This window comes from Palaemon carinicauda, chromosome 44, assembly GCF_036898095.1.
Source record: "Palaemon carinicauda isolate YSFRI2023 chromosome 44, ASM3689809v2, whole genome shotgun sequence".
NCBI lineage: Eukaryota > Metazoa > Arthropoda > Malacostraca > Decapoda > Palaemonidae > Palaemon > Palaemon carinicauda.
The window spans coordinates 36,131,965-36,146,524 of NC_090768.1; the positions used below are offsets into that span (position 1 = coordinate 36,131,965).

At 42.6% G+C, this 14,560-nt stretch overlaps 1 protein-coding gene across 1 annotated transcript in view; it reads left to right on the forward strand.

Moving 5' to 3' along the window:
- Positions 1 to 14,560, forward strand: part of Prp4k (Pre-mRNA processing factor 4 kinase) — an 82,692-nt gene that overhangs the window by 49,587 nt on the left and 18,545 nt on the right. Inside the window, exons 12-13 of the mRNA XM_068366986.1 lie at positions 7,463 to 7,616; positions 12,105 to 12,242. Of these exons, the coding sequence (XP_068223087.1) occupies positions 7,463 to 7,616; positions 12,105 to 12,242 (292 nt within the window). The remainder of the gene's footprint in view (positions 1 to 7,462; positions 7,617 to 12,104; positions 12,243 to 14,560) is intronic.

Consider the following 14,560-nt stretch of genomic DNA (forward strand, 5'->3'; position numbering starts at 1 on the left):
GAATGAAGGAGTTTTTCCTGTGGATGGGATCACATCCCGGTGTAGCTCAAGGAACAGTTATCATAACACAAGAGTAAAATCTAATATTCTTATTTTATTTTTGAGATGATTTTACTTTTGGTTAAGTAGTAGCACTGATTCCTGAGTAAGTACTGAAATAATTAGTTTTTTTATAAGAATTAGGTTATATTGTGTTGTATTGATAAAACCACTGGCCCTTTTCTAAGTAAGCATAATGAAGGTGCATTGGTCGGAGTTTTGGGTTCAATATCAAACATCGTTAAGGTCGGGACTTGACGTCATCCAAACTGATTATCCACTTTCTCATATTTGAAAGGATTAAATGTGGGACATCAAAAATTGAAATTTAATTATTCATAATGCACTATTTTGTAATTTTTCAGTTTTCTCTTTGTGTCCTCAACTGTCATATAATGGGCTTATGCATTAATGGAAGTCTGTAAGAGTGGTAGATAATAGTGGGTATTTTGTGAAGATGTTCTTTTAATTGAGAGATGATGGTAGAGAACATTTGAGTTTGTAAATGAGATGGATCAGTAGAGTAATGTACATTTTTCAATATTTAACTTAGCCGGTGATTATAATAGCTGCAACTCTGTTGCTCGACAGAAAACTCTAAGGTAAAACTCGCCAGCGATCGCTACACAGGTAGCGGGTGTGCCCAACAGAGCCATCTGTCGTCCAGATACCCAGTACTCAATGTAAACAAAGACTCAATTTTCTCTCTGTCGTGCTATCGACAAGACGTACTTACTCGCTGTTGCTAAACTGGAGTTTTTTCACAACTAATTGGTGAAGTACATTATTCTAGTTTTGAGCTTTCGCTGTGCAGGGTTTCTCTTCACACAAATCCTTGAACTCTTTTTGATAACGGATTCTTTGTTGATGACTTTTTGATAGTTTTTTGAATTCCCCTTTGACCAATTCAAAATGGCTGACCCTTCACAAGTCCCAAAATTTAGGAAGTGCAATGCTAGGGACTGTTCAAGGCGTCTTCCGAAGGATTCTATCGACCCTCACACTGTTTGTTCCAATTGTCGGGATAAAACCTGTCAATTGGAAGATCGGAGTGCGTTGGGCTTTCGGAATTCGATTTTATCGAATTCCAAAAGTATACACGTAGGCTAGAGAGAGATAGAGTTAGGAGAAGTTCCTCTCGTTCTATCGATATTTCCTCTCCTCATGCCCCACAACCTATTCCTTCCCCTGTAGTGGTTGCTCCTAATCCCCCTCCTGGCACTCAGGAACCTTCGATGGCTGATATGATGCGTGCCATCCAAGCTCTGGGTGAGAGAGTCGAGTCCCTTGCTAGTGACCGTAATCAACTTATGGCGGATGTGAAGGAGCTGAAGTGCAAAAGTGCAGTGGGAAGTGTTAAAGTGAGTGATAGTGTTGTGGATAGTGTTGCGCTTGAGGGTTCGTCTGTTTGTGCCTGTCGTCCTCCTAGTCCGGGACCTCTTGCAAGCTCCCAAGTCCAGGGGAGAAGCAATGTCGTACGACAAATGGGTTCGAGAGGCTTTAATCAGCGAACAGACGTTCCCTCCGTGGTATCGGGCGTATCTACCCAAGATCGCCCCTGCCTAACTAAGACGAGAGAGCCCATTTATACCTCGTCTTCGGAAGGTGTTTCTCGCAAGAAACCCTGGACCAAGGTCTCACGACTGTTAAAGCGCAAGTCGGTCCCTTCCGCACAAGTCCAACGGCCCAGTTGTAGCCACTGGGTCAGTTCAGACTCGCTGCAGTCATCCGATGACTGCTCACCTCCTAAGAGAGGCAAAGCGGTACCGCTTCAGACAGTTACACCGTCTGTCGCCGCACCTGCTCCTGTAGACTCTAAGTGGTCTCTACTGCAAGACATGCAGTCCCAACTAACGTCTCTTATGCAGGACTTTCGTGCGGAGAAGGTTGCTGCCGCACCAACTAGTGCAGCTCCTTGCCTACAACCGCCCACACGATCGGTTGTGCGTCCGGTGGACGCTGAGGTAACCTTCTCACGCACACCAGTTGAGAGAGTTCCGCCACCCATGCGTTCCAGTGTGATCTGCCAGCCGCATGTTGACGTTCAGCGACGCACGGAGGTCTCCGTTGACGTTCGTGAGGTTCAACAACCGTCAGAGTTGTTTTGTTTTGACGCGGTGCGTCAACCTCCGCAACCCAGTGTGGTTGCCACTGCTCACCCACATCAGTCCAGACAGTCTGGAGTAGACGCTGTGCGTCCCCGCGCTGCTATGGTTGTTGCCAGCTCACAGACTGGGCAACAGTTCCATGACGTTGCGTCCGGCTCGGTCACGCATGCACCCGTGCGACCGGACTCAGCTAACCAGCCGTTACCCACTCCGTTGCCTTTCCCTCATCAGTTATCGGATGAGGGACTTTCTGATGATGATCGTTGCCTTTCCCTCATCAGTTATCGGATGAGGGACTTTCTGATGATGATGTTGCTGCACACGTAGATGAACCGCATTCAGAACTGGACGAGCCTAAGTCTACGCAACCCTCTTTGGACTTTAGGAAAGTTTTGGCCCTGTTCAAAGAGATGTTTCCGGACCAGTTTGTTTCTGTGGCTCCGCGTTCTCCTCCGTCAGAGCTTGTGTTAGGCATGCCGTCATCCACTCCTGCCTTTACTAGACTCGTCCTCGCACGCTCGTCCAAGAGAGCTTTGCGTGTGATAGGAGAATGGCTGCAGTCCAAGAAGAGTTTAGGGAAGACAGCTTTTACGTTTCCCCCTGCTAGACTCTCTTCTAGATCGAGCGTCTGGTATGCCACGGGAGAAGTTCTCGGCTTGGGAGTTCCTGCCTCTGCCCAGGGCGACTTCTCAAGTCTCGTAGACTCTCCCCGCCGCCTTGCCATGAGACGCTCAAAGATATGTTGGTCATCTTCGGACCTGGACCACCTGTTGAAAGGTATCTTTAGAGCATTCGAAGTTTTTAACTTCTTAGACTGGTGTCTAGGAGCTCTAAGCAGAAAGATCTCTCCGACAGAGAAGGAGACTTCCTTGCTCATTATGTCCTGCATGGACAAGGCCGTACGTGATGGGTCTAATGAGCTTGCTGCATCATTTGTGTCCGGAGTCCTTAAGAAGCGTGAAAACCTATGCTCATTCCTTTCAGCTGGAGTTACACCATGCCAGAGATCCGAACTTCTGTTTGCTCCTCTTTCCAAGTGCCTTTTTCCAGAAGACCTGATTAAGGAAATTGCCGCTTCTTTAATACAGAAGGACACTCACGATCTTGTTGCGTCCTCCGCTCGCAAAGCCACCCCTTTGCCTACCTTGTCAGCTAGACCAAGGATGGACACTCCAGCGTCCCGTTTTATTCCGCCCTTTCGTGGCAGAGCCTCCAGCAGAGGAGGTGCTCGTGCCGAAGGGAAACGTGGAAAGAAGAAAGGAACCAAGTCCTTTGAGGGCAGAGTCTGACTGCCAGCTTCTTCAGACAGCAGTGGGAGCCAGACTCAAGAACTTCTGGCAGACCTGGGAAAAGAGAGGTGCAGATGCACAATCTGTGAAGTTGCTCAGAGAGGGGTACAAGATCCCGTTTGTACGGAAACCCCCTCTAGCAACGTCTCCCATCGATCTCTCTCCCAGGTACAGAGAGGAAGACAAGAGACGAGCCTTGAAACAGGAAGTGTCTCTTTTACTAGAGAAGGGAGCGGTGGTCAAAGTCTCGGACCATCAAACCCCGGGATTCTACAACCGACTCTTCTTGGTGTCAAAGAAGACAGGAGGGTGGAGGCCGGTGCTAGACGTCAGTGCTCTGAATGTCTTTGTCACAAAGCAGACGTTCTCCATGGAGACCACAAAGTCGGTTCTAGCAGCGGTCAGAAGGGAAGACTGGATGGTCTCTTTAGACCTAAGGGACGCCTACTTCCACGTCCCCATCCACCCGGACTCCCAACCTTTTCTAAGATTCGTTTTCGAAAAGGTTGTCTACCAGTTTCAAGCCCTGTGCTTTGGCCTAAGCACAGCTCCTCTTGTGTTTACGAGGCTGATGAGGAATGTAGCCAAATTCCTTCATTTAGCGGACATCCGAGCCTCCCTCTATTTGGACGACTGGCTTCTCAGAGCTTCTTCCAGTCGTCGCTGTCTGAAGGATCTAAAGTGGACTCTAGATCTGACCAAAGAATTGGGTCTCCTTGTCAATATGGAAAAGTCACAAGTGGTCCCATCCCAAACTATTGTGTATTTAGGGATGGAGATTCACAGTCTAGCTTTTCGGGCTTTTCCGTCGGACCCCAGAACAAGCCAAGCCCAGTTATGCATCCAGAACATGCTGAAGAAGGAACGATGTTCAGTTAGGAAGTGGATGAGTCTGATAGGGACGCTATCATCCCTGGAACAGTTTGTGTCATTAGGAAGACTACACCTCCGTCCTCTTCAATATCACCTAGCATTTCACTGGAAAAAGGACAAGACGCTAGAAGCGGTCTCGATCCCCATTTCCGAGAAGATGAAGTCTTGCCTGACTTGGTGGAAGGACAGTATCAGCCTCAGAGAGGGTCTGCCCCTGGCTGTTCAGACTCCCAACCACGTTCTCTTCTCGGACGCATTGGACGTAGGCTGGGGCGCGACATTAGACGGTCGGGAATGTTCGGGATTATGGAACTCGAGTCAAAGGACAATGCATATCAACTGCAAGGAGCTACTGGCAGTACATCTGGCCTTGAAAAGCTTCAGGTCTCTCCTTCAAGGCAAAGTGGTGGAGGTGAACTCGGACAACACCACTGCTTTGGCGTACATCTCCAAGCAAGGAGGGACCCACTCACTGACGTTGTACGAGATAGCAAGGGACCTGCTCATCTGGTCAAAAGGTCTAAACATATCGCTAGTAACGAGGTTCATCCAAGGCAACTTGAATGTCATGGCAGATTGTCTCAGTCGGAAGGGACAAGTAATTCCAACAGAATGGACCCTCCACAAGGATGTATGCAAGAGACTTTGGGCCACTTGGGGCCAACCAACCATAGATCTCTTTGCAACCTCGATGACCAAGAGGCTCCCAATATATTGCTCACCAATCCCGGACCCAGCAGCAGTTCATATAGATGCCTTTCTCCTAGATTGGTCACATCTAGATCTATATGCATTCCCACCGTTCAAGATTGTCAACAAGGTACTGCAGAAGTTCGCCTCTCACGAAGGGACAAGGTTGACGCTAGTTGCTCCCCTCTGGCCCGCGAGAGAATGGTTCACCGAGGTACTTCGATGGCTAGTAGACGTTCCCAGAACTCTTCCTCTAAGGGTGGACCTTCTACGTCAGCCACACGTAAAGAAGGTACACCAAAGCCTCCACGCTCTTCGTCTAACTGCCTTCAGACTATCGAAAGACTCTCGAGAGCTAGAGGCTTTTCGAAGGAGGCAGCCAGTGCGATTGCAAGAGCAAGGAGAACATCCACCCTTAGAGTCTACCAATCGAAGTGGGAGATCTTCCGAAACTGGTGCAAGTCAGTATCTATATCCTCGACCAGTACCTCTGTAACTCAAATAGCTGACTTCCTCTTATACCTGAGGAAAGAACGATCACTTTCAGCTCCCACTATCAAGGGTTACAGAAAGAACGATCACTTTCAGCTCCCACTATCAAGGGTTACAGAAGCATGTTGGCATCAGTCTTCCGTCACAGAGGCTTAGATCTTTCCAACAATAAAGATCTACAGGACCTCCCTAAGTCTTTTGAGACCACGAAGGAGCGTCGTTTGGTTAAACCTGGTTGGAATTTAGACGTGGTTCTAAGATTCCTTATGTCAGACAGGTTCGAGCCGCTACAATCAGCCTCCCTGAAAGATCTCACCTTAAAGACTCTTTTCCTGGTATGTTTAGCCACAGCTAAAAGAGTCAGTGAGATTCATGCCTTCAGCAAGAACATCGGATTTTCATCAGAAAAGGCTACATGTTCACTACAACTTGGTTTTCTAGCCAAAAACGAGCTGCCTTCTCGACCTTGGCCGAAATCGTTCGATATTCCCAGCTTATCGAATATGGTAGGCAATGAACTGGAAAGAGTCTTATGCCCTGTGAGAGCTCTTAAGTTCTATTTAAAACGAACTAAACCTTTACGAGGCCTTTCTGAAGCTTTATGGTGTTCTGTTAAGAAACCATCTTTGCCTATGTCAAAGAATGCTTTATCCTATTTTGTCAGACTGTTAATACGAGAAGCTCATTCCCATCTAAGTGAGGAAGACCAAGCTTTGCTGAAGGTAAGGACACACGAAGTTAGAGCTGTCGCAACCTCCGTGGCCTTTAAACAAAATAGATCTCTGCGAAGTATAATGGACGCAACCTATTGGAGAAGCAAGTCAGTGTTCGCGTCTTTTTATCTTAAGGATGTCCAGTCTCTTTACGAGGACTGCTACACACTGGGACCATTCGTAGCAGCGAGTGCAGTAGTGGGTGAGGGCTCAACCACTACAATTCCCTAATTCCATAACCTTTTAATCTTTCTCTTGAAATGTTTTTATTGGTGTTTTTTGGGTTGTCCGGAAGGCTAAGAAGCCTTTCGCATCCTGGTTGATTTGGCGGGTGGTCAAAGTCATTTCTTGAGAGCGCCTAGATTAGGGGTTTTGATGAGGTCCTGTTGTATGGGTTGCAACCCTTGATACTTCAGATCCTAGGGGTCGAACAGCATCCTAAGAGGATCGCGAGGCTCCGTAAGGAAGACGTACTTAAAAAGGCAGAGTAATTGTTCAAGTCGACTTCCTTACCAGGTACCTATTTATTTTGTTTTTGTTATTTTGATAACTTCTAAAATGAAATAAAAACTCTTAGCTCATAATAATGTAAACATATATTGCTGGTCTCTACCCACCCCCCTGGTCGTGAATCAGCTATTATAATCACCGGCTAAGTTAAATATTGAAAAATGTTATTTTGATAATAAAATAAATTTTTGAATATACTTACCCGGTGATTATAAATTAAAGGACCCTCCCTTCCTCCCCAATAGAGACGCAGTGGAACGAGGAGAAAATTGAGTCTTTGTTTACATTGAGTACTGGGTATCTGGACGACAGATGGCGCTGTTGGGCACACCCGCTACCTGTGTAGCGATCGCTGGCGAGTTTTACCTTAGAGTTTTCTGTCGAGCAACAGAGTTGCAGCTATTATAATCACCGGGTAAGTATATTCAAAAATTTATTTTATTATCAAAATAACATTTTATTTTGTTTTTTAATAATTTGGACCAGAGAAGGATTGTATTAGGTTAAGAGTAATACTGTATACATTGTAGACTTCCCTTTGTTCCTGGTATAAATATTTAACCATATTCCAAGGAATATTTTCTTTCCCAAACAGGATGACCCATTTAATTTGCAGCTGTTTGGAGATAACTTGGGGTTTCGTAATTTCTAGTTCTTGATTATTTGTCTGTAATTTAGGGGTAGTTTGATGCTCTTAATAAATTTCATTACAGTTTTAGAATACTCTGTAATTGTTATGACTTTACAGGCACAAGACAGGTAAACGTGAACTGAACATTTTGAAGACCTTAAATGATGCAGATCCTGATGACAAATACCATTGCCTCCGTTTATATAGACATTTTTTCCACAAAAATCATTTATGTATGGTGTTTGAACCTTTGTCTATGTCATTAAGAGAGGTAAGTGACATCTTGTTCTTTTGTTTCTGTTGTTTCATTATTCTTTGAAAAATAATTTGTTTATTGTATTACTACAGTACAGTAGTCCCTGCCTGTACAATGATTTGATATTGGATTTTTGGCTTATGCCATATTTTCTTATTCAGAGCAAATATAAGAAAATAATCTTATTTTATATGTTTATATGATTTGCTTTAATAATCTGCCTTTGTTCCTACTTGAAATACAAACCATCATCCTTTAGAAAGAATATGTTTTTGACACAAGCTGGATGGCCGTTGAATTGTTTTAGCAAGCATTTAAGTGACTGGTTTGAGAAAGCCCCACCCCCTTACTTGTCAAAATCTCTTTGACTACGTTTTCAGCCGCTTTGAGTACAGATGTGCTGGTGTGCCCTTAAACTTCTCATATTCTTTTTTCTTTCAGGAAGTGAATAGTGGCTGTTGATTGTTATAATGTGAAACAAGGCACTCATACATGAGATTATGGACTTTACATCCAGATTTTAATAAACAAGTCTGTAGATTGCTGGTACCTTTAGGCAAATCTTCAGAGGTATAGGGCTAAACCTTGGCTAGTGCCAGACCTTCAAGGTGGTTATTACTGTCTTCAGCCCTGTGTCGTCATCCCCCCCCCCCCTTACTCATCTGTTCTTCCAACATTGCCAAGAACCCTTGCCTTATGGACACAGATGGAAGGTATGTTGGGGAGGAATGCGCTCGAAGTCGTTTGAGATTAATTTTGGCTGTAGGCCGAACAGTGACCTCTTGCCCTATAATGAGTTTGTTGAAACGAAGTTCAGGAGTGAAACAGTTGCATCAAAGAGAAAGACTTCTTTCTTTGAGTACCAGTGCATCAGTCAAATAGAAAATACTTCTCTTTTCCCCTTACATTACAATATACTAGTTCAGGAATCTGGGCTCTGAACTGGGTACTGCTCCTTAGGGGCTCATTCAGATGGTTCACGTTGGTAGTTTATCTTAGGCCACTAACAAGGCATATAACTGTGGATGTATTTCTTGTGTGGCTGATCTTTGCTTCGTACTCTTGACAGTTGCTCCAGGATCAAGTTTGATTTTTCACTTTTGCATATGCTAAATCAGGGAATTTGGTAATCAAGAAAAAGATGACTGTCACCCAAACTGAGGGTGAAATACTTGGGCATGTTGGTAACATGACAGCGGCTAGAGTCGGTTAGTTAGACAGTCACATCAGCAAGCCCAAGGAGGTAGTGTGTCAAGTTCTGTCAAACAACTACCAGCTTGGCACTGTCAAAATCTTCTTGTTCACCTTTCCTCACTAGGGAAATATGTTCCTCAAGTGGCTGCCTTCACCAGTTCTCTTCAGTACAGTTTGAAAAATCACTGGTCAGTCTCCCAGAATAACCATCCCTCCTTATGCCATCGGGATGGGTCAATATTACGTGTTGGCTAAACAAGAAACCTTTACAGGGGAGTCACATTAGACTCTCCCTCCTGATAAGCAACTTTGCTCAGATTCGTCGAAAAAGGGGAGGTGGCCATGCCTCAATGACCTGGTCATCTCAGTGGTATGATCAGAAGAAGAATCATCTGCACTTTGATGTCCTGAGACTAGCATCCTTCCTAACACTGTAGCCATTCCAAGAACCTTGAGAGTCATCCAGTTGGTTGTTGAGACAACATCACTATAGTGGCTTACGTCTAGCTCTGAGCTGACAAAAACGATGCATTTCTGGATGGCATTCCATGCTGTAAAGTTGTCTGCCAATTACATTTCGGGCAAGAGGAAGTGATTAGCAGACCCACTTAGTTGCCAAGGGAGGGTTGGAGGGTCAGAGTGGTCCATACATCCCGGAGAGACTTCTAGTTCGTGGGGTACTCTGGGATTGTCTTGTTTGCCATATGGCTAAACAGTAAGCTCCCTGTGTTTTCTCCCCTTTGGTCCAATCCCATGGGCCATGTCAAAGTCACCTTCCAATCCCCATGAGATCACATAGATTTTTAAGCCCTTCCTCCGTTCAACCATGTTCCATCCGCTAATTTACCGTGTGGGATTACTCCGAGATTGAAGTTGATCTGGGCGGCTCCCAGATGACCTCATACCGAATGTTTTTCCATTTTGTCTTGTCGAGATGCCGAGAGCACTCCCTTGGCCCTCACTCATCCCAAGAAAAGCATGCCATCCTCTACAACTGATAACGTGGAACGGATTTTTCTCAGGTCAGATCATCTCTAGACCAAATCGTGGAATTTCTCATCTTCCTTGCTGAGGGAAGCTACTCTCACTCGCTGTTGTCAAGGCTACCCCTCAGTCTTGAGTATAGTCTTTCGATATGGAAGGGGATAGACCTCATTCTCATAGGAGTTGCCTATACTCGGGAATAGCTTCGAACAGTCTCGCTTATCTTGGTACCTTACGTCCGAGCCTCTTGACTCTCAAGACTGTCTCTGTTGCTTTATTATCAACAAAAAGTTTAGGCGAGTTGCATGATTTCTCTACCTTAGTCTTCCACTCTGAAATGATGAAAGAGCTCCTTAGTTTGGTACCAAGAAACATGGCCAAACTCAAAACCTGCCCTTCTCCATCCCCTCTCTATGTGAAGCATCGAGTGGCACGGAGAGATGCTTTTGTGTCCCGTGAGCTTCAAAGTATTTTTGTTGAGCTTCACAGAAAGCATACTCCTTTTAAAGTACTCAGGTTTTTATCTATCTATTCACTAAGGCACTTCCACCAATTTTGGGTGGCAGCCAACATAAGAAAAAAAAGAACATAAGGGTACTTCTCTTCACTCCTCCCACTCTGACGAGGGATTCAGACGAGTTTGAATGGCACTGCTAGGGTGCCACAGCCCCCCACCCTTCCCTGTTATCCACCACAAATAAAGCTTCATATGCTGAATTCCCTACTGCTGGTACCTCAGCGGTCACCAAGGCAACCGAAGGAAATAGCACAGCCTACTGGAACTGTCACAATCGCTTGCCATTCATTCCTATTTCTAGCATGCTCTTTTGCCTCTCTCACATCTATCCTTCTATCATATAGAGCTTTATTCACTCTATCCATCCACCCAAACCTTGGCCTTCCTATTGTACTTCTCCCATTAACTCTTGCTTTCATCACCTTCTTTAGCAGACAACCATTTTCCATTCTCTCTACATGGTCAAACCACCTCAACACATCCATATCCACTCTAGCTCCTAAATCATTTCTTACATCTGTTCTCACCCTCACTACTTTGTTCCTAACCTTACTAATCAAGATACACGAGCCATACTCGTCAGATGGTTCATTTCAAATGTTCAATTTCTGTCTCAATCATTTTCATTCCCCACAACTCTGACCCATATATCATAGTTGATGCAATAAATTTCTTAGACAACTCTACATTTATTCCTAACCCTCTATTCTTTACCACTCCCGTCACTGCCCCCAACACTTTACGTCCTACATTCACTCACTGATGTACGTTTGCTTCCACTCCACCATTTGCAGCAACAACAGACCCCAAGTACTGTACTTAAACTGATCTTCTTCCTCTAGTAATTTTCCGTTCAGTATGACATATAACCTAGCATCACCCTCCCTTCTCGTGCATCTCATAACCTTATTCTTACCCACATTAACTCTCAACTTCCATCTCTCACACACCCTTCCAAACTCTGTCATTAATCGACCCAGCTTCTCTGAGTCTGCAACCAATACAACTGATTCACTTACGCATGATCACACTTGCCTATCCATTTAAATCCTAGACCAAGCACTTGACCATTCATCTCTCACAACTCCATCAACAAACAAATTGAACAACATCCCTGTCTCAGCCCCACTCTCTCTGGAAACCACTCACTCACTTGATTTCCTATCCTAACACATGCTTTACTGTCTGTGTAGAAACTCTTCACTGTTTGCAACAACCTTCCACTAATACCCTATAACCTCATCACATTCTATGTTGCCTCTGTATCAACTCTATCATAAGCTTTATGGTTTGTATAGTTAGGAAAAATACAAATTACTTGAAAAAATTATGATTTTCTCCTCAGTCAAAACCTGTTATTTAGCATTCAATTGCCAATTATCTTTGGAGGTACTGAAGAAACTTATTCTCAGTGCTTGATTGTGATTATGAAAAAGAAATATTGTACTGTACCATTTTAAGAGTCAAATAACAAAGTAAATGCCAAGTGGGTAAAATTCAGCTTGATTAAATTTTATTAATCTTCAAGTCATAATCATTATACAGTATTTTCTTTATTTTTTAATTGATTAAATTTCTTTTACTCTGAATTTTAGTTTTATGATATTAATTTTAGAATTATGAAGATATATCTGGGATCATGATGGGAGGGTTTGTGTCTTGAAATTTCAAGATGATAGTTGAATAGTGCAGACAATATTATTTGAAGTGACTGTTTCTGTCAAGAAATATAACATAAATGCACTATTTTCTCAAGCATTATTTTATTTAAAAGAGGTCTGGATTAAATGATTGTGTATTACCTTTAGGTTTTGAAGAAGTATGGAAAAGATGTTGGTCTCCATGTGAAAGCTGTAAGATCTTATACTCACCAACTCTTTTGTGCGCTTAAACTTCTACGGAAATGTAATATTCTTCACGCTGATGTCAAGCCTGATAACATTTTGGTGAGTATTTAACTTGTTTTATTTGATTGAACTTTAACATTAATACCTCAGGATACAAAATTAATTTGTCCCGAAGTGGCTTTCTTAACAGGATTTTTTCGTATAATGAGTTGCGTTTTACATGTACCATTTTAAAATTTTCGGCGAGTTTAGTTTTGTATCCTGAGCATTATAAGTTTGGGGGGAAGAGACCTATGGGAATAAATGCTAAGTAAAAAGCAGAAAGCAATGCAGCTAAAAGCTTAAGTTATGCTGCAGGGAACATTCACTGCTATTAACAGTGCACTACTCAAAGTAATGCTGCAGACATTATTGAAAGGTTCCATTTAACAACTTGGCTACTACTTGTATATTTTCAATCTATTATTATTCAACCAATTTATAAACATCTATTTTACATCTTGCATACCATTAATAACATAATTGATAGATGTACTACTTGTGTTTAAATCTTAATATATTTTTGGAATATTTTTTTCATTATTTCTCAGTTATACTTTGTGATGCTTCTTATTTTCCTCTCCACACTGTTTCTCTGATTTTCCCAATTATGGTTGTAGATTGGCTTGCAATAGTAATTATCAAATGTGATGATGGCGGAGTATGATATCTGTTGTTACGTCGATAATGCTCTGAATTTTGGTAGACGTTGATATTAATCTGTGATGGGAGAAGAGGGTGTTTAGGCCTTGGAAGAGGTAGGAGGAAATGATGATTGAGTTTTCCACAGTAACATTAATATGACTATGATAAATGTTGTTTCTACTTCCTTACTTTAGGTGACACTTGGGGGAGACAAATGACCATTGAGAAATTTATGCTCTGCATGTAACTTACAGGTTGTTGGGTTTTGTTTGATATGACCATTAATAACAAATGGGCAGATAGTATGTGCTTTGTTTTGAACATGGCAGAAAATGTCTTTTTCACCTTTATCCTCTCTTCCATTATTATAGCATCCTTTAAAACAGACAGTCTAGTATTACTTGATATTACATTTTTCAATATCAAACTTACCCGATGATCATATAGCTGCATCCCTGCTGCCCGACAGAAAAAAATCTACGGGCGGAATACGCCAGCGATCGCTATACAGGTGGGGGTGTACATCAACAGCGCCATCTGTCAAGTAGGTACTCAAGTACTCGATGTCAACATAGAACCAATTTTCCCTCTGTCGTGCCACAGGCAAGACCTACTAAATACGCCGTCCCTAACTGGATTTGTTTTCACAACGAATTGGTGAAGTACACTATTCCAGTTTTGAGCTTTCGCTATGCAGGGGTTTTATCTTCATTTCAAAACTTGAACTCGTTTTGGATAGATTTAATTATGGCCGACCCTTCCCTTAGACGGAAGTGTTGGTGACGAAGAGAGTATGGACTCTCATTCACTTTTAAATGGCCGACCCTTCCCTTAGACGGAAGTGTGTTTAGGTTTTTGGTAATTTTGCTTAAAAAGTTATAGATCTATTTATTTTATATCTCTCCGCCTTTATAGGCCTCTTCGATTAACTTTCCATTTATTATAAACTTATAAAAATTAATTTTTATGTTTGTTTATATGCGACCTTTCCTAATAGTAGGCGGTCCTTAATTGGAACCGAAGTTAATTAACATTGAGCCCGTCATTTCGTATTTACCTTTTAAGAATTTATACTTTTTTAATTTTAATGTTTTTGAAAGAATTTCTTTGATAGTCTCGTACTGTTTTCAAAGATGAACTAACGTTTAGTTTAGTCTCCGCAGTTGTTGACGTTCAGAACGTTCAACATGCGCTCTATCGTTACGATAGAGAGAGAGTTTTTCACGGTTTCACGTTGCAGTAAGAGTAAACCGATTCTAGCGTTTCGTTCATTCTTTCTTAGCTTAAATGGTTTAAATTCTAATAAAGGAACTTTTTATTTGGGAAACCTTTCAGTTTTTTCCTTTAGCAAATAATTTGTTTTAACGATATATAATTGGGCTCTTCTCTCAGGTTCTAAGTCGAGAGAGAAGAGAGAGAGAGATAGAGACGGAGGGAGAGAGAGGAGAATAAACGTTTCGTTCAAGCGGGTAGTGTTGTTCTCGTTTTTTACTCTTCTCCCTAGTCGCTGTAGGGGAAGAAGGTAAAACGTTTCTAGAGTTTTATTCTTGTTCCCAGGCTTTATGCGATGAGAGATTTTAAACGTAGTTTATTTGATCTAGTGTTTAGTCTCTTTTCCAGCCACTGAATTCTTTATCTTTAATTATGTTTTTCTGTTGCATTGTAAACTGTTTTCGCAATTACTACCTTTTAATGAAGGTAGGATTGCGTGTTTCAGGTAGAAATCAGTTAAA